This window comes from Python bivittatus, unplaced genomic scaffold (assembly GCF_059951505.1).
Source record: "Python bivittatus isolate LINGU-HERP-01145 unplaced genomic scaffold, Pbiv_v1 ctg000480_np1212, whole genome shotgun sequence".
Taxonomy (NCBI): domain Eukaryota; kingdom Metazoa; phylum Chordata; class Lepidosauria; order Squamata; family Pythonidae; genus Python; species Python bivittatus.
In genome coordinates, this window is record NW_028277075.1 from 84966875 (window position 1) to 84988418 (window position 21544).

The 21544-nt window shown below is 36.0% G+C and overlaps 1 protein-coding gene across 4 annotated transcripts in view; it reads right to left on the reverse strand.

The window, feature by feature from the left end:
- Positions 1 to 21544, reverse strand: part of ZNF148 (zinc finger protein 148) — a 60086-nt gene that overhangs the window by 15879 nt on the left and 22663 nt on the right. For 2 of the 4 annotated variants that reach the window (XM_088146463.1, XM_088146462.1), the window contains 4 exons: positions 9431 to 9776; positions 5808 to 5936; positions 3824 to 3947; positions 3248 to 3331 (listed from right to left, as the gene is read on the reverse strand). In XM_088146463.1, the coding sequence (XP_088002589.1) occupies positions 3248 to 3331; positions 3824 to 3947; positions 5808 to 5936; positions 9431 to 9760 (667 nt within the window). In that variant the 5' untranslated portion in view covers positions 9761 to 9776. The remainder of the gene's footprint in view (positions 1 to 3247; positions 3332 to 3823; positions 3948 to 5807; positions 5937 to 9430; positions 9777 to 21544) is intronic. The other 2 variants (XM_088146464.1, XM_088146465.1) reach the window with 2 other exon arrangements.

Sequence of the window (21544 nt, forward strand, 5' to 3'; positions counted from 1 at the left end):
GACTACTGTTGTACCTCAGCTAAAATTTGGGATCTGTTACCCTGTTGGAGGATAAAAAATGAAACAGAAGTATTTCTTTAAAACTACAGTGGTACCTCGGTTCACGAATGCTTCTGTTCACGACCAATTCGGGTCATGAACAGCTCCGTTTGCAAAATTTTGCCTCCATTCGCGAACGCCGGATTGGGTGATGAACAGGATCCGCGGCCATTTTCCCTGCCGTGACACGTGGTCGCGGCTTCCTGTAGGGAGGGGGACTCTCCCTCCAAGCAATAACCGCCTCCCCACCTGCCTTCCTGTTCTCCACGCCAGAAGTCGCGTCGAGCAAGGTTAGCGTTCTCTCTCTTCGTACTGTATTTTGTTTCATATTTTTGCGGTTTTAAAAAAAAAACACATATGGTTCAGAACGGATTAACCGTAATTACATTGAACCTTATGGGGAAATTTGATTCGGGTCACGACCAGAGTCGCGGAACGAATTAAGTTCGTGAACTGAGGTACCACTGTATTTAGAAGGCAATATTGAAACTCCTACATATAAAAGGAGAACCAAAATCTAAACATACTCAGAAAACAAAAAGATTTATAAATATAAAATACATTTTAATTATGCACTGAATTTCAGTGACATTGCCCTTGAAATCTAAATTAAATGCAAGTAAAATATTGAGGTATAATTTCACATACAGAAGGTTACAGGTTATATATTCCAGATCTCTCTAATCAAAAACATTTGCAAAGAAGTACTGGAAAAGAATCTAGAGAATTTTTGCCACACAGTTGATGGATTAATAGTCTTACCTGATATTAGATACTTTCTATGGTCCTAATATATCTATGACAATTGTACATATTGCATACCTCAGGATTTTAGTATTTCTTTTTTTAAACAACAACAACCAGCTTTAAGTAGGAATGCAGGAAAGGGCAGCAAATCTAGTATCTTTCCTAAGCTATCTTCCCCCATTTAAATGTATTGTAAGGGTACTGATCCCCAACTTTTTTCTCTCTACAAGAAAAGGAACATCCTCAAGATACTATTTTGGGAGGAAAAAGGATCAGCAGGGAAAAGTAAATCACACTTCCTTCTTTGTTTCTGATTGAAGCTTCCTATGGCTGATTTTTATTATCATTCTGTGTAGCACTTTGGATTCTGCCTCCAAAGGATGCTTTGGAGTGCATGAAAGCATGAATGTTGCTACTGTCTCAATACTAGAGCAGCTGCAAAATCCAAGGAAAAGGTGGCTCTACTTTAGTGTATTTGCTTTCCAGCACATTCTGAAGCACGTTTTAGAAATCAAGTCAAAAGCACTGCATAGCTTAGCTATTACTATCTTAGAGGAGAAACACTGCAAGTTTCTTGTTACAAAACACATCATGTACCACTACAGACTAATATATTGGAATTGCAGGTTTATTAAAGCAAGTTTCTAATTCTTAACTGGCTTTCCCAGTGATGCTTGCCTGTCATAAATAGATTATGAATTCCATTGTAGCTGGATCCTACTCCTTTCATGTCACCATCTCTTCCAAGTAAAATATTACTTTCTTGTTGGGTGTTATGAGATTTTTCTTCATAAATTAGAAAAGCATATACAGTGGTACCTCTAGTTACGAACTTAATCCGTTCCGTGACTCTGGTTGCAACTCGAGTTGGTCTCAAGTCGAGGTAAAGTTTCCCATAAGGTTCAATGTAAATCCGGTTAATCCGTTCCGCCCTCTGAATTTGGCTGCACCACGAGGCAAATTTCCCCATAAGGTTCAATGTAAATACAGCTAATCCGCCCTCCGAATTTGGTCGCACCCCGAGGTAAATTTCCCCCATAAGGTTCGATGTAAATACGGCTAAACAGTTCTGAAACATATGCATTTTATTTTTAAACCTCAAAAACCTTCCAAACGCCACAAAAACCTTCCAAACGCCACAAAACACACCACAAGCCTCACCAAACGTCTCCTTGCTACCGCAATCTCGCCCACAGGAAGCCGCGACGTGGCAGCAGGGAAAATGGCCGCGGATCCGGTTCGTAAGTAGAGGTAATTTTTTGGGGCCGGAGCTGGTCATATCTCGAAAAATTCGTAAGTAGGGGCGTTTGTAAGTAGAGGTACCACTGTATTCTAATAAATTGTACAAATTAAGCTGGTTTATGCATATTTAAAAATAATCTGAATAATTTATCTGAATGAGTCTAAAATATTTTCACAAGTGGCACCTAGAATACATTTTAGACAATTCTTCCTCTTTCTAAATGTTGGAAATCTGTTGGAGGAGAAGTATTTATTATGTCAAACATACATGCTGATCATTTCAATTGACTCTGCAGAATGCTCACATATCACTAGTGTACTGAGTAGAAAATTAGTTTTTGAAAAAAAAAACCCTGTATGTTTAAATACTTATTATGTAGTTATACCAATTGTTTAACTAAGTGGATAGCAACAATATTGAAGAACAGCAGTAGAAGAAAGCCAGGAAAAAAGACAAAAATTAAGCATAGCTTGGAAAAAACAGAGGAGTCAAGATAAGTCAAACTGCAAACCCATTAAAACTAAGATGCAAGCATTCCAAGACTTGTGCAGACAACTTCACTGTGAAAAAAAAATGCTGTTGCATTTCTCAAGGTTTACATACAGACCAAAACAAAAAACTAAGCATTAGTAATTTTACAAATATGAAATATCTCACCAAGCAACACTTAGCTTATGTGCAAGTTCTACTTTTCAGAAAAAGAGTCTGAAAATTGGCATCTAGAAGTCCAAGGGGACTGTATTCCTAAATATTTATGGAAGCAATGAAAAGGCATGCACCAAAATGCCAAAAACCTACTAAAGCCAAGCCTGTTTAGAAAATGTGGTTTTCCTGAAGCAGATTTTTTAAAGGGACAAATGTAACCAAACTTTTAAGTTTGGGTCTTTTTACTTCTACTGTCTTTTGCTAAATCTCTACCTCATTTTTAATTTTCTATATGAAAGTTTGTAAAAACAAGGTGCAAACGCCTAGGCAACAGGCACTTGGCCTATACATTTTTTAGAATATTCCTGTTTATCACTTACCCAACAGTAAATATTTCCCAAGCAGTATTCATACCAGTTATCAGTTTTTCAGCAATTCAAAAATGCAAACTAAATTGTACACCTAAATTCTTTCATATATTAAAACAAAGCTGTTAAATCACCCCAAACCTGGCCATGATTTGGGAACAATTTTTAAACACATCAGCAAAGATACTCAAGGCACTATACTCACCAGTATGAATCTTCTCATGTCTCTGTAGCAGGTACTTCTGTATGAAACGCATCTCGCACTGATTGCACTGAAATGGTTTTTCACCTTAAACAATATAATTCCACATCTGTAAGTTAAAAGCTACAAACATTCATTTCTAAATACTCTGTTGAGAAATAAAACAGTAGACTACTGGAAGCCAGTATCCAAGTGACCCCAAAATATTTTAATATAAAAAGTCTACCTAAATTATCTGGGATAAAATAGTGCTCCTGAGACACTATACAATATACATTTAAACCCTTCATCGGCCAAGTAAAAATCCAGAGCCTATTTTATAAACAAAGCAAAATCAGAAAGTAGGTTGCTTGTAAATATATAGCATCTCTGTATAAGAGCAACACTATATATATCAAATTAACAATAAGGGCACTAATTCTCTCTGGTATTTTTTGACACCTTGGTGCATGAAATACCTAAGCTTAGATGCCAGATGTCCTGCACTTTGGAATCTAGAGTATACATTACTTTATATTCATTATTCAGTCAATTGTTTCAGATTGATAATAAAAGAAACAATTTAAATTCAAGCAGTACCTGTATGAATGAAGACATGTCTTTGTAAATGGTAGTTGGTTCTAAAGGCAGCATTACAATGCTCACAAATATGAGATTTGGTAGTTTTCAGACCAAGTGATCCATCCTCATTTATTGTAAGGATCTATTTTTAAAACGGCAAAATTCAGTCTCACATTAATTTCTGAATAATTATATTCAATGTAAATTCAAATTCAATAGGGGGAAATTAAGCACTTTAGTATCAAACCACAATGCAAAATATCTAGGGAGTTTATAAACAAGGATGACTGCAATTATTTCCTTTGGTGACATAACAAAACATTATCTTTTTAGTGTTTGTTATATATATGAACATGTAAATAATCAGATGAAATAGAAAAGCTAGAAACTTGTTAATCTTATTGCTGCTGTAACATTTTTTTCTCCTAATAGTGGCATCATACAGCAACTTTAAATGACCTTTTTGGTAGACCTAAGAAAAAACAAGCAGCAAAATAAACTACAAAATAGAGGAACTCTTTTTTCTTTGCTTAGAACTTGAAAAATACCCACCAACTCCAAAGTTGTTTTTGTTTTATTTTGTTTTTGATATAGCCATAGTATACATACATAACATGGTATGTAACTTGGTAATTTTACTTGCAGATTTTTAGTGAAATTGTAAGATTTCTCTCAGTGAAACACCAAGCTAAGATAGCCAGGTTTTTTAGTCTTAATTACATGTTCATGAATAAGCAGTATGTTGGTTCACCTTGCTCAACTTCTCCTGCCTCCTTCTCTGGCCAGCAGAAGCAGCTAGACAAACCACCTCAGTCCATGTTATCTTTAACCTTATGTGAGAACCATGAATTTTGTCTTTCCCTATTACTAACAAAGCAGTATCATAGGATATCACTTTCACAAAAAGCTACTCTTTTAAAAACACAAATCTAAAGGCTGGGGACTCTTAATCTCCAACCACACACATGAAATACAGTGGAATGCATATTAACTGTCATGCTCTAATTAGATTAAATTATAATCTTCAAAGCCAATGTAAAAAAAGACCTCTTCAAGTAGCACTCAGATGCCACTTTTTGCAGTCAATTTTGAAACCTAATTTATACAATACTAACAAAGTTTGAAGGGCAATACATCAAATGAAAAAGGAGAAAACGGTTCTTTCAGTATTTTCAGATTATGAATGAAACAGCCATATGAAATGTTTAACTAGTGCTTCATCCATTTAATGAAAACTTTAGAAACTGAATTAAACAGGAGAAATATTTTCAACAATTATTTTCAGTAATTATTTTGAACAGAGACAACATTTGACATTCTCAAGCTTAAACCTCACAGTATGAAACTTGCCACTTAGGACATACTGCTGAGTGGAAATTAATGAGGACAAATAATTGGAGTTCATATTTGCAAATGACCACAGTGTAACAGTGAGTTTGAATTAAAAAATATGTGTTTCATTCTCAAGGTCTCATACGTTTTTGCCTCAGTTAATGAAAGGAAACTCAAAATGCAAAACCTTAAATAATAAGTTTCAGATCTACACAATTTCTTTCAAATTACTACATCTATGAATAGCACCTTTTCACTGTAAGGCAATTACTTCATTTCAAAAATACTCAATGATTAATTTCAGCACTAATGCACTGTATGAATAAAAATAAAATTCATAAAATACAGTGTTATTTAATTCATCTTAATACTAAGTTCCTATTAAAGCTGTGTTATTCATCTAAATATTCATTGGTAAATGATCTCTAGTACTGCATAGTTATAGAAAAAATATTTAGAGAAGGAGTCGCCTGAGGAGGCAGATGTGACAGTACGCCAAAGACATGTGCTGTGAAAAGAAGGTTAAAGAAACATGCTATGAATATCTTTTTGCTTTGCTTTGGAGCTACTATTAGGTGAATCTACTATTGTCAGATATTATTTCCAGTGGAATGGATGGATTCCATGCACCATGCACCTTAATTACCAGGTCTTTAATTAATTGTCTTACCTTTGCTGGAGAACGCTGCTTTCTTTTCTTCTTTTTTTGCATATCTATACCTTCTCGCATTAGCTTTTTGTCCCGTTTCTGCTGCTCAGCCACATCAGTAAATGTAATTTCTTGTTTCACACTGATCTGCTAAAATAGCAATTGCAGCATATTAATTATATTTTTAAGCTATTTAAAGAAATAATGGCAATTCACTTGGCAGGACTCTGTACCTTTTTATTATGTTGGGCTCAAGGGGAGAACAACAACTTTGTTTACTGAATGTTCTACTGATGATGCCCTCCTGTTATACCTTCAAATGCAGTTACTATTTATTACTTGAATTATGTGCCATATATACAAATGAAACCTTGATTTACTGGAACAGCTAGAGAGAGGCTGTGTCCATTACTGCCAACTGTGTTAAATCAGAGAGGATATCATCTGTGGTGATGTTGTTACATAAATTATGCAAATTTCTGTAATGATAAGATGACATAAATACAGTGGAAATTTTGTCCATTGCATATGAAGTCCATTTCATCGAGGTCTGTTAAACTGACACTTTACTGAAAACATGTTTACTTAAACATTTAAAACAGTTATATCAACAGACAAAAGATTTTTAATTTCTAATTCATGACAATACAAAAAATAAATTCTCCCTCAAATCAAACTCCACTTCTGATGCTTACATGGACATGATTACACAGACACATCCATCTTGCTTTCTTGGCAACAATATTGAGGTCATTACCACTGACCTCTTCCTATATGTTTTTTTACTTCCCAGTCTTACAAAACCTTGGGACTCCTTGATGGTCTCCTATCCCAGTATTAACCAGATCCTTGTTTAGCTTTTCAAGTTCAGCTTAGGTCAACTAGGCCTGACATCTGCTGTCTTAGTCACAATATACAGGAATGCCAATTCTGCAGTGGGAACTTGAGTCTAGAAATTGGTGTATTGTTCAAAAAGGCAGTAATTAAATTGGCACCTAGGTCATAGTATTTTTAACCTAAAATTTTGATTGCTACTGGAGCAGAGCTGCTAGATAAATTCCAAAAGAATGTTAAGTTCTAGAATTTCCCTGACTGAAATCAGTGTTATTTTTCCTATAGAACAGCAACTACTTGTAATTCTCTAATACTTTCTTGAACAGTGAAATGTAATACTTACATTCAAAGCAGGCACCACAGTCAAAACAGAAGGTTGGGAAATGTTTAACAGTCTAGGTTTTCTGAGGTTGTGAATTACACATTTTTTTTCCTAACTCCAAGTTAATTTCTGTGCAACTCCATAACTTTTTGGACAAAAATGCCACAGGGAAGTTAAGTCACAAATGTGCTCAGTTTGGCGTTAAGATTTAGGCACATGGCTTTGTTCCATATAACTGTTTATAACAAAATTCTCATGTCTCATGTCCTATGTCTCATTTCCCTCCCCAAGATTTTTAACAGAAAATTTTAAGATCGCAATGAAATTTTAAGATCACGGTGAAAAATTTGACAACATACATAATGGATGAAAACATACAGGTAGACCTCACTTAGCAACTGCCTCAGGCAGTGACCGTTTGAAGTTACAACGGTGATGAAAAAGTAACTTTATGACCAATGCCCACATTTACAACTTTTGCAATGTCTCTCTCTCAGTCATGTGTTCACCATTACAGTCAGTTAGTAGATGCTGTCCTGTGCCTTATCCATTTTTTCTCTCCCCACCCTGCCAGCAGAATGGAGATTGCCTAAACAAGCTATCTCTTCCTAAGCTGTTTTTCTCCACAGTGTAGTGCCTCCCTAAAAAGTGCTAAGGGCAAGTTAACAAGCTCACCTCTGTGATCTTAATTATTTTATTTATTATTTCATTTATTTATTTTTCAAATTTATATATGCTGCTCATCTCACTATACAAGTGACTCTAGGTTCAGTCCAGGCTTACAGCTACTACCTGTAACTGACAAAACTTTAATCAGTTTCACACCTTTGGCTTTTATTTGCCTCCTAAATGGCTGGGAGCTGGGAGCATGCTAGGCAAACAGCTGGCACCAGCACATTGCTTACAATGTGTATTCCCCATTGTGTGCCTGCTTTCTCTCTTGTAATCCCTTCCTCTCCAATGAATGTAAATACAAACATTAATTCCCTTCTTGCTAATTATCCCAGCTCTGGGGTGAGCATTCCAAAGGGCAGGGGAATGGGGAAAAAGGGCTATAAGAGTCAAGTTTCGGAAATCTTGTCTGTTGTTTGGCTCACCCAGCTGTTTGGGGTTGTATCCTTCTGATGCTGTAAAGCAAAGGAAAGCTGAAGTAAAATCATAAACACAATCACAATCATGTGATTTTCCACTCAGCGACCACTTCGCTTAATGACCGAGTTGACAGTTCCAATTGTGGTTGCTAAATGAGCACTACCCGTAATTGCTGATTTCTTCAATTACAATTTAAAAATTAGATTTGTATCCTTTCGTTTCATCCTTTCAGAATCAGATTTCCAAATTCTGAACTACCTGGGGTAAACAGGTTTGCCTACACATTTATAATTTTTTATATGGCAAATGCAAACCCATACCTAAGTTGCATATACTTTACATCTGACATGAATCAAGGGGTAAATTTTGCTGAGTAAAATCATCATAGAACTCTGCAATTTTCTTTGAACTTTATCAGAATTTTTTGGAAAAAAGCAGATACAAAAACAACCCAGTCATGAAGAACTTTCCCTTGAGAAAGTATTTGTAAATCTTCCATTGCTCTTTTATTACAAAACAAAATTTCATCAACATCAATAAAGCAGTTTGGCTTTAAGAGCAAATTTGTGTTTGTAAAGTGCTCATATCAGCCATCTTAGCTGTTGTCTTTCATTTCAGAATCAAAGCCATCCTGTATACATGTGAAAAGTAAAGTGGCCCAGAAGGATTTCCAGTATAGCTCATCACCCCATGTCTATCCAACGTACTGCTCCCCACTTCATTCCCAATCACTCACTCTAATTGCCATGTCTGTTGTCTCCTCTGCCTTCCCGCAGTCCTTATCAGTGCTCTCCTGTCCACTCTCCTCCAATCTCACTCAACCATTCACCTGCTTAAAGGCTGAAACTTTTCTAAGTATTCCAAAATGAAAAAGAAAACAGACCTGCAAACCTGGGGGAGGAGGGTATCTATTAGTAGAGGAAAACTCTTTTTCAGTGTTATAATCTCATCAGTAATTTTAAGAACCATTACTCTCTTTAGACCAAAGAGAAGACGTGAGAAAGGCCTCTAGTGACAAATACATAGTGTCAAAGATGCCAACAACTAGAAAAACTGGATAAAGTTATCTTAAAACAACCTTTTTTTCATCTAACTTTCTTCCCACTGTTGACATCAAACCAAATCCATCACTGATTAATGAAATAAAATAGCCACAAACCACTGACTTTTTCATGTTTACCCTTTGCTTACACTTTGAAGCAATCTCTACATAATTCCATAACCATCTAAGCCAGCTAAGATACAAAACAAACTAAGGGACTGATACCTATTTTTGTACAAAAGCTCCAATTGTAAAAGTGCCAGTTAAATACTTTTATTCTGGTTTTCATTTGACTGTCTTTTGAACAACACATCCTCAAATCTACACACAAAATTAGTGAAAGAAAATACTTACAGGAACATTAACTGCATAATGAAGCCCTTGAGGAAGTCTGTCTTGTCCCTCCATGTCATCATCATTTTTCACCGTCTCTTCATGGACCATAAGTTCATCATGTGGGATCATTTCTTGTTGTCTGAGTTCACTTTCTTGTAAAACTTCATCTGCAGAAAGAATTTCTTGACGTGCCATAGCCCGGTCTTGAAGCACTGCTTCTTGCCGTTCTACAGAAACTGCCGACTGGTCAGAGGTGGCACCCATTCCAACCATATCCCTCGATGATGGCATTTGTTCTATGCTACCACATTTAAGAAACAATCCTCCTAGCTTATCTTCAATGTTCATTCTTAAGTGCAATAACCTATAAAATGAAATTAATAAACTAAGTTGAAAAGTATGTATGAGATACTCAAGTCTTGCTAATAGCACTGTTGAAAAGATTAGAGTATTTCCTGACTAAGTGTGGGGAACACAATATACTTTACTGATTAGACAAATCTAAGTACAAGATATTTGTTAATTCTGCTGCCTCTTTAATTTGGGACAATCCAGTAGAAAATACCCCCTTCATGGATCACTGCCTTGTCATGGCGAAGGGGCTTGCGTAACTCAGTGAAGCCATGAGCTATACCGTGCAGGGCCACCCAAGACGGACAGGTCATGACAGAGAGTTCTGACAAAATGTGGTCCACTGGAGAAGGAAATGGCAACCCACTCCAGGATCCTTGCCAAGAAAACCCCATGGACAATGTTAAAAGGCTAAAAGATATGACGCCGGAAGATGAGCCCCTCAGGTCGGAAGGTGTCCAATATGCTACTGGGGAAGAGCGGAGGGCAATTCCAAGTAGCTCCAGAAAGAGTGAAGCGGCTGGGCCAAAGCCGAAAGGACGTTCAGCTGTGGATGTATCTGGAAGCGAAAAGAAGGTCCGATGCTGCAAAGAACAATATTGTATAGGTACCTGGAATGTAAGATCTATGAACCAAGGCAAGCTGGATGTGGTCAAGCATGAGATGACAAGACTGAACATCGACATCTTGGGAATCAGCGAACTGAAATGGACGGGAATGGGTGAATTTAATTCGGGTGACCATTATATCTACTACTGTTGGCAAGAAACCCTTAGAAGAAATGGAGTTGCAATCATAGTCAATAAGAGAGTCGGAAAGGCAGTAATGGGGTACAACCTCAAAAACGACAGAATGATCTCAGTGCGTATCCAAGGCAAACCATTCAATATCACAGTCATCCAAGTCTATGCCCCAACCACTGATGCTGAAGAAGCTGAGGTTGACCGCTTCTATGAAGACCTACAACATCTTCTAGAACTAGCACCAAAAAGATGTCCTTTTCATCATAGGGGATTGGAATGCTAAAGTAGGAAGTCAAGGAGTAATCGGAATAACAGGCAAGTTTGGCCTTGGAGTACAAAATGAAGCAGGGCAAAGGCTAATAGAGTTCTGTCAAGAGAACAAGCTAGTCATAGCAAACACTCTTTTCCAACAACACAAGAGACGACTCTACACATGGACATCACCAGATGGTCAATACCGAAACCAGATTGATTACATACTTTGCAGCCAAAGATGGAGAAGCTCTATACAGACAGCAAAAACAAGACCAGGAGCTGACTGTGGCTCAGATCATGAGCTTCTTACTGCAAAATTTAGGCTTAAATTGAAGAATGTAGGGAAAACCACTAGACCACTCAGGTATGACTTAGATCATATTCCTTGTGAGTACACAGTGAAGGTGATGAATAGATTTAGAGGATTAGATTTGGTAGACAGAGTGCCTGAAGAACTATGGACGGAGGTCCGTAACATTGTACAGGAGGCAGCAACTAAAACCATCCCAAAGAAAAAGAAATGCAAGAAAGCAAAATGGCTGTCTGATGAGGCTTTACAAATAGCTGTGGAAAGAAGGAATGCGAAAAGCAAGGGTGAAAGGGAAAGATATAAGCAACTGAATGCAGATTTCCAGAGAATAGCAAGGAGAGATAAGAAAGCCTTCTTAAATGAACAATGCAAAGAAATTGAGGAAAACAATAGAATGGGGAAGACTAGAGATCTCTTCAAGAAAATTGGAGATATGAAAGGAACGTTTAGTGCAAAGATGGGCATGATAAAGGACAAAAAGGCAGGGACCTAACAGAAGCAGAAGAGATTAAGAAGAGGTGGCAAGAATACACAGAAGAACTATACAAGAAAGATCTTAATGTCCCTGATGTCCACGCTGGTGTGATCGCTGACCTTGAGCCAGACATCCTAGAGAGTGAAGTCAAGTGGGCCTTAGGAAGCATTGCTAACAACAAAGCTAGTGGAGATGACAGTATTCCAGCTGAGTTATTTAAAATACTAAAAGACGATGGTGTTAAAGTGCTGCACTCAATATGCCAGCAAGTTTGGAAAATGCAACAGTGGCCACGGGATTGGAAAAGGTCAGTTTATGTTCCAATTCCAAAGAAGGGCAATGCCAAAGAATGCTCAAACTATCGCACAATTGCACTCATTTCACATGCTAGCAAGGTTATGCTCAAAATCCTACAAGCTAGGCTTCAGCAATACATGAACCGAGAACTACCGGATGTACAAGCTGGGTTTCGAAGAGGCAGAGGAACTAGAGATCAAATCGCCAACATTCGCTGGATCATGGAGAAAGCACGAGAGTTCCAGAAAAATATCTACTTCTGCTTCATTGACTATGCAAAAGCCTTTGATTGTGTGGATCACAACAAACTGTGGCAAATTCTTAAAGAGATGGGAGTACCAGACCACCTTACCTGTCTCCTGAGAAATCTGTATGCAGGCCAAGAAGCAACAGTTAGAACCAGTCACGGAACAACCGATTGGTTCAAAATAGGGAAAGGTGTACGACAAGGCTGTATACTGTCACCCTGCTTATTTAACCTATATGCAGAGTACATCATGAGAAATGCCAGGCTGGAAGAATCACAAGCCGGAATTAAGATTGCAGGGAGAATCATCAACAACCTCAGATATGCAGACGATACCACCCTAATGGCAGAAAGTGAAGAAGAACTAAAGAGCCTCTTGATGAGGGTGAAAGAGGAGAGTGCGAAAGCTGGTTTGAAACTCAACATTAAAAAAACTAAGATCATGGCATCTGGACCCATCAATTCCTGGCAAATAGAAGGGGTAGAAATGGAAGCAGTAACAGACTTCATTTATTTGGGCTCCAAGATCACCGCAGATGGAGACTGCAGCCATGAAATTAAAAGACGCTTGCTCCTTGGGAGGAAAGCTATGGCAAGCCTAGATAGCATATTAAAAAGCAGAGACGTCACCTTGCCGACAAAGATCCGCATAGTCAAAGCTATGGTTTTTCCAGTAGTAATGTATGGCTGTGAGAGCTGGACCCTAAAGAAGGCGGAGCGCCGAAGAATTGATGCCTTTGAACTGTGGTGCTGGAGAAGACTCTTGAGAGTCCCCTGGACTGCTAGGAGGTCAAACCAGTCAATCTTAAAGGAAATCAACCCTGATTGCTCATTGGAAGGATCGATAATGAAGCTCAAGCTCAGATACTTTGGTCACCTAATGCGAAGAGAGGACTCTTTGGAAAAGACCCTGATGCTGGGAAAGATTGAAGGCAAAAGGAGAAGAGGACGGCAGAGGATGAGATGGTTAGATAGCATCACTGAAGCAATGAGCATGAAACTGAGCAAACTCAGGGAGGCAGTGAAGGACCGGAAGGCCTGGCGCAGTATGGTTCATGGGGTCACGGAGAGTCGGACACGACTTAACGACTAAACAACAAGTAGAAAATACAGAAATGTATATTTGCAATGTGGAAGCCTTAATTTGCTAGCATATAATATATGCCAATATGTTTTAATTATGGAATACAGGTGGTCCCCAGTTTAAGAACAAGTTCCATTCCCAAGGTTTGTCCTTAAGTTGAATTTGTATGTAAGCCAGAACAGTACTATTGTATAATATTGGATAATGGGGAAGTGCAGCACAAGACTAAACTTGACTGCTAGTAAGTTGATTTAATGTATCCATTCTTCTATAAGCCCATAAGTACAAAACCAAACAAACATATTTAGACTGGGATTATCCCAAACTGTAAATTTTTCATATGAATAAGAATCAGAATTATATTTCTGCCCCAAGATCTTTCAAATACACCTTGCTCCCTTTAATACTGGAAATAAAGCAGAATCTTGACTAAAAAAACAAACACCCAAGTTTCAGCTATGACATCAGAGGGATCACATAATTTTATAACTGTGCCTATAATTGTTTTTAAACTTGATTATTTGAATTCCATAGGAAAAAAGAAGCTAAAATGGGCTCCCGATGGGAAAGACGGCAGCATACAAATTTAATAAACAAACAATCAATCATGGGGGCTTAAACATCTTTTCGTGACAGGGGAGATGACACCGCAGCTGGACTGGTGGCTTGCAGCAAGCGCTAGCTGCCCACCTTGCTCCAGATTGAGGAGGAAGCGAGGCAATCAATCTATATGGTCTCCGGACAGCTGTTCCTCAAAGCTAATCACAGAGACAGAAGCTTCTGTGAATGGCTTTTGAGTCAAGCGGCTGGAAGGTGGAGGATCCATCTTCGTTCAACGCTGCAGTTCTTAAATTCCAATTCTTATTTCTTAAACACCTTGGATTATAACTATTTTTTAGCTTAACAGAGACCTTCCTTCACAACAGATAAGTAAATCTCTTGGGGCTTATCTTTGTTTTTGGGACAATATTTTTAAATGAAGAAATAGAATTTGAAATCAGGCTGTTTAATTCACAAGCTGGAGGAAAGTGGAATTTAAAACAGACTTAAAATTTACTCACAGCGAAAAAGGAAAATGTATTTGTTAAAAGTTTATTTTTTTTATGAAACTCCATTTGCAGCAACGAAGTTTGCCTTTTCTATGGGAAAGTTTCTTGTTTTGTTCAATTGTGCCTGCTGATTGGTGGGGCTCTTAAAACAGAAGTAGACTGTAACTTGATTCCTGTGTGCTCCCTTTGAAGTGAGCACGTCCATCTGCAATTCCAGCTTGAAAGACACTAGAAGGTGTGAACTGCAGTTTACTTTAGCTTGTGATTCATTATATCCGGCTATACATTTTACTTGTCTAAATGGAAAAAAAGAAGAAGAAGAAGAAGAAAAAAGAGGACCTTTGGAGCAACTGTTAGATGATAAAATAACTCCTTTAAATTTATTCCAGTCAACGTTTGATGAACTAGGAGCTAAATTTAAGTCCCTTGAAAAAAAGATAAAGGAAAGAGTCAGTAAGATGATTAATTTTGAAAAAGAGGTGGAGACTGAATTGGATGTGGATTGAAGTTCACAAAAAATGTCCGACTATGAAAGTGGTATGAATAAAGAATTTGTGGATTTAAACATAAACTTAAGATAGCCAAGGGATAATATAGAAAAAGATGCCAGAATGGAACTACAAATTGTATCAACTGATGTCACAATGTTCAAAAGGAAACATACAAATAATGGAGAAGTGATTTGGAAAGATTTTTTATCTTGGATTTGCAAAAGGTATGTATTGCATCAGTGAGGCTGTTCCTGGAGAAACTACTGGAGATGTTTCTGGGAGAAGATAAAGAGATGATGGGGAATCAACTTGTGCGACATTATATGAGAGGATTAAAGATTAAGCTTTTTAAAAGTAAACAGAAGGTTTACAAAGTGAATTTACTGGACTATGATTAACATATATGCTGAGGTTCTTGGTAGTTATTAATGGGATTTGTTTTTGTGATGAGGACTGAATGATGATGTTTTAAGGATCTTGGCATAAAATTCACTAAGGTTAAAATATATTTGTTATTAAATTTATGGAATTTCTGTTCTTATATATGACAATAATAGTAAGGATTTTATATGCATAAAGGTGGAAGAGCATGACATTATCTATAATTTTATTTTTATATATAATAACAGCAGCAAGGTTTTATAGAGGTGGAAGAATAGTCTGTGAGGTTGATGGAGTTGGCTGAGATGGCAAAAGTGATGGTTTTGACTCAAGATAAGACATTGTATAATTTTAATGTTAATTGGACTTTGGGGGGGGCTTTTGTGGGATATAGAAAAATGAAATTATGTTGTAAGGGTTTGATGATTAGAAATTATATGGGTTAATACAATAATGGAAGTTATGTTGTAAATTTAGAGCAAGAGTTTGATGAATATTTTACTTATATCTGTTGCGGGGTGAGTCAGAAGTCAATTCTTTTTTTGTTATTTTTTTTTCTTTTCTGCACTTTTGCTTTTTACTATTTTCTTTTTTTCCAATTCCTTCTTTTTTTCTTCTTTTCTTTCTTAATATTAGTTTTGGTTAGTTTTTACTGTTCTTTTAAACAATTAATAAAGTTATTATAAAGAAAAAAGAAAAAAAAGAAGCTAAAAAAATATAGCCAATGGTAGAGCTGAAAATCAGGAAAGTTAAAATCCCTATTATAATCTGCCACCCATAATTTAGATAAATTCTGGGGGGTTGTCTTATTAAAAGCATTCTTCAAAACTTACCAACCTGCTTCAAGTTCCTTAAAGGTATTAGCAAGGAATTCCTTCTCAGAATTTTGGAATAACATTAATTATTACATGTATCTTTCCCTGTAAAGAATAGGAAAGATACATATTGCCCTATTAATTACCACTTTATATAAAAATTAATCTGAGACAAGCAGGTTGAAATATTTACATCCACAAATGAAGAAGCTGTTCTTAAAATAATTATTCCAATATATTTAAAGAATTCAAGAACTCAAAGAATGAACCCCCATTTTTTTACAGATTTTCACAAATATATTAGAGCCTACAGCAAATTTTAAAGACTTATTCCAATTAACTGAAATATCTAATAATTTATCAAACTGTGGTATAATATCAATACATTTAGGCACAAAACATACATAATTTTGAATAAGACGTAATATATCATCAACATAAAACAAAATTTTTTCAACTCTAGCCACTCTGATTGCCTGACAAAAGAGGTCAAATTAAATAAGACTTATTCCAATTAACTGAAATACCTAATAATTTATCAAACTGTGGTATAATATCAATACATTTAGGCACAAAACATACATAATTCTGAATAAGACGTAATATATCATCAACATATAAACACAATTTTTTCAACTCTAGCCACTCTGATTGCCTGACAAAAGAGGTCAAATTAAATATAAGAGGAAACAAAGGACACACTCGATGAGTTCCATTAAACATCTTGACAGGTAAGGAAACAGTCCCATCTGTAATGATCCTGGACTTGGTCTGAATCCAATAAATAAAAAAGAAGGAAACCATGTCTGGCCAAATCATGCCTCAAAAATTTGAACTATTCCATATCAAAGGCCTTTCGTTCATCCAATGAGATAATTACTGCCAATTGCATTTTTTAAAAGAAAAATATATCTAAGGTATCAATTAATAATGTAATAGATAAAAGGCTTGCTGACCTTTTATGAAACTAGACTGTGCAGGAGTTAAAATGAAAGAACAACAACCCCTCAGTTTAACTGACCATTTGAGGGGATAGAGTTACTGTTACATCCAGATTCTGGTAGTCTATATGACAGGGTTGCTGTCAACATTTTAGTATCAACATTTATTTAACAAGGAAATTGGGCAATAACTGGCATAATCAGCCAAATCTTTACAGTCTTCAAAATCACTGTTATATAAACGTTGCTAAAGGAAACTGAAGCAAGCTTTATTATAATCTTCCAACAATAAAGAAGACCCCCTCCCCCGTCATTATGTATGTTACACTACTGAATCGGACTAGTTTTCCTTCTCATAACTTAATAGTGGCTATTAATTTTTGTACATATAAAGGTACAATTAGATAATTACCTTGGTCATATGTAATCTTTGGATGAACTGTATTAGTAAAAATGATTAATTTCCCTCTCAGTAACCTTTCCCTTAGTATTATAAAATTGAGAATAAAAATATAAAAAAAGTTTCATTATATATTTTGCCCTGAGCATCCTTAGTAGTAGTATCTTGTGGTTGCTATTTTAATCAAGAGGTCAATAATTTCTGAGTCCTTCCCCTTACTCACAATATCTTTGTCTCATGTGATTCAATAATTATGTATGAAGTGCATAAAAGGAATTAAGCTCTGCAATGTAATGTACTGACAAATTCCTTAACTCTATTCTCCAAATGCTCTTGCTCAGATTTTTTATGTTTCTCATGAAGAATAAGCAATAAGTAGGCATATATGCCTTAAAATCCATGTGAAACAAATATGAAGGCTAGAGTGCTTTTTTTAACCAAAAAAAAAAAAATCTTCAAAAACTTATTTTACCTGTTTTATAAAATGTGATAATGATGTAAAAAGCAAAACAAAAAAGTGTTTTGTTGGGATCAAAAAAAGAGAAATACGAAAACTATTATCTTTCAGTCCCAAATTAAAACTGGAAATTTCCAGAAAACAAAGTAAAATGGAATCAGGAAAAAAGTTCTGGATTCTTTTGTTACTTGGGTAAACACAGATAAATGTCTAGTAAGCACTTTACTAAGATTATTTTTAGTTTCTGTGCATTTTAGTCTACTTTACTGGCCAATATCCATTGCCTCTATTCAAGCTCAAGCTGTTTGATGAATTCAGGATTTGGTGCCACAGATTTCCCCACTTTCTTACACATTTACATTATCTTGGGATTTGCCCAGGATCTTATAATTTTCCTGTGAATCTCTCTATTAAAGAACTTTCAGAGCAGCAGTATATAATTTTAGCACATTAATCTTCTTTACCATTAATTGTTTTTACACATGACTTCTTTTAAAAAGTAAGTCTGGAGGTTGAGTCTGTCAATACTGTCAAATAATTACCAAAATGGAATACAAGTAAAACAAACTGAGTCTCTTTGGTAACTCAAACAGGGAGAATAGTTGTTGATGGGTGTTGGTGAATGCTGGTGTGTCACCCAAAACATCATGGCATGTCACCTTTGACATGTATGTCATAGGTTCACCATCACTGGGCTAGGATCTATAGTTTTTATTATTGTTGTTATAAATACAATTCCACTAATCATGTGTCATGGCCAATGTTGGTCAGTTTTGTTCTTCATTTGAACTCTACCCACAGACTTGAGAATTGCATAAGTAGCACCTAATTACTTATGAACCCCCAGCAGTGCTATTTGTAGTTGGGCTGTTTTAAATTGTTCCAAATTTAGATAATCCAATTTCTCTAAGTCTTTGTGATATTGTACCTAGTGCCCCAATAACAAAGCATTCCTTCCATTTTGACTTTTAATATACCATTCTTAAGCCACTGCCATGCTTTGGTGTTGTCCAATTGTCCTTCAGTATATTTCAAAACACGTCCATGGAGTGCTTTGGTTGTTTATCATTAAAGTTGTTGCTGTTGTTATTTATATACAGTCTGCCAGATAGCTCTGACTGGATTCTGTTCATTCCTATTGCGTCCAAGTACTTTTCCAGATCTTTGAGTATGGCACCAAGCACACCAATCACTACTGGCACCACTATGACTTTCTTTTCCACATTTGCTTGCTATATCTGTTTGAAGGTCTTTATATTTTCCTATTTTTTCTAATTCCTTCTCACTGACCCTTCTATCTCCAGCTACTGCATTGTCAATTATCCACACCTGTTTCTTTGTAATTGCAGTGATATCTGGCTTATTATGGGCTAAATGTTTATTGGTTTGTATCTGTAGGTCCCATAGGATCCTAACCTTTTTGTTCTCAATCACTTCTTCAATATTGTGATTGGGTTGTTGGTAAGATGTAATTCTTACCAAGATTCTAATAATTAAAACCACTTTATTGTATCTTTCTAAATAGTCAGTACAATCTTCTCACATCCACATACCATAACCTCCTGCTCTTTGCATAAATGGCAAACTGAATTTTCTCAATTTTAGCTTTAATTACATTTGTACATCATGACTGTTCTTGAGCCACTAAAATGAGCCCCTTCTGTTTCCTTCTTTAATGTGCCTTTTTGAAACCACAAGCTAGTGTATTTTCATTCCACAAGTTTTTGAAACCACAAGCTAGTGTATTTTCATTCACTAGCTTTCCTTGGATGTTGTTAAACTACCAGCCATGTAATGGTTTATTTTGCCAAATCTGCCTTTGCATCATCAGCTGCTCATTCTAATAAATATGCTTGGTTTCACTGCTTTTCAATGCACCTTCCTTTATTAGGTCATTTAGTTTATCTTCTTGGCTACTTTTAGCATATTTAGCCAGAAATCTTTTTTTTTCAGTTGTCTCTTTCATTTGCAGCAGTCCATGTCCCCTTTCACTAAAGGGCAAATATGGCCTATCAATGTCATTTCAGGGGTGTAGTGCACAGTTGACGATCATAATTTTCTGAGTTTTTTGATCTAGTGCTTCTAGCTTAGTTTATGTCCAGTTTATCATTCCTGCAGAGTATCAAAGAAGTGGGATAACCCAGGTTTTAATGGCTTTAACAGTATTTCCACCATTAAGCTTGGACTTTCCTTACCTTAATGTATACTGTACCTTGGTTACACTGGTTTGACTTCCATTTATTTAATGATATTCCACCTGATGTTTCAATCCATCACTTTTAACCAATTTTCCTTGGTTTACTAATAATGATACACACTTACCTAGCTGAAAATCCATGGCAATGTCATTGCTATAATTTTGACTGTATGAAGCTGTGATTCAATTTTTAACTGTGATTTTCTATATACAGTGGTGCTTAAAAGTTTGTGGACACACAAATATGTAGCTTTGGATCATTTTTCTCAATAAATAAATGAATGAGTATACTGTTTCTGACTCATTTAATTGGATTCTCTTTATCTAGTTTTAGGACATGTAGAAAACAAATTACATTTTAGGTCACATTTATGCAGAAATATTGAAAATTCAAATGGGTTCACAAACTTTTAAGCATCACTGTAGTTTCAGGTCATCTATATATAGGAGGTGCAAAAGTTTAGCTGAGTTTTCAATGTCTGATATCCAGCCCATATTTTAGTCAAAATTATTAATAGCAGAATCAATAATGTTACCAATAGTAATGGCAAGAGGGAATCTTCCTGAAATATTTTTCTTCTGATGTTAATTTGGCTGATTTATTCACCATTGATTATCAGCTATGTTTTCAACAAGCGCATTGGGTTTTTAAAATAATTTTGTGATTCACTTCAGTCATTTCCAAGCACTTTGAAATCCAATTGTGTGATAATCAAACACCTTAAAATCAATCCAAGCAACATGCACATTTGTCCTTCTTCTTTTGCAATTTTCTAAAACCAATTTAACAGTTAGAAGCTGGTCTTTAATGCCTTTTGTTTTTCATCTATTCGCCTTCTGTTTAGTTGGTAACAGTTGCTGTTTTCTAAATGATTTGAATAATACCTGCTATTATACCAGTCAAAAGTTTAATTATTATTGTTGTTACTTCTCTGCTACTTACTGGTCAGGCACTCAGGTAAAGCAGCTACACCAAGGTGGGTCATGGTGTATAAATTCAGAGGACTTTTGGGGGAGAAGAGTTGAGACCACCTCCCACCTTTCACTCAATCAGCTCAGCCATGCCACTAGAGACCTAATTACGGTTAACTATCTGATCAACTAAGAATCAAGATACTGAGAAATAATCAAGTCAGGAACACATCTAATATGGAATTGAAGAAAAAGTATATTCTTTCTCTGAAGGACTTAAATGTCACCATATATCCACCAAATTAAATTCCAACAAATAACCCTATAGCGCTTTCCACATACAAGAAATAAATATAACTGGAATAATATTTTGGTCTAATAAAGCAGCACAACTATATACCCCCATCTTATATGTAGCTACACATATGAGAGAAGGCAAGCAAATGGTAACTATGGTTCCCAGGAATATTTTCAGTGATAGGTCAGGCACATTTTAGGTTTAGGTGGCAAAAAAAGGAAAACTATATTTAACAAAGTTGTTTTTCAATAAGCAATGTAGCTTTAAAGAAATAGTACCTGAAATTTCAAAAATAGCTGGATCCTGAAATAGGGTAGCCACAAACTAGACTGCACTATAAGAGAAACTGTTCGCAAAACAAGCTAACACAATGTATATTATTCACATATTAGGGGTATATAAACTCCAGTGAGCTAGTATATCCCTTGA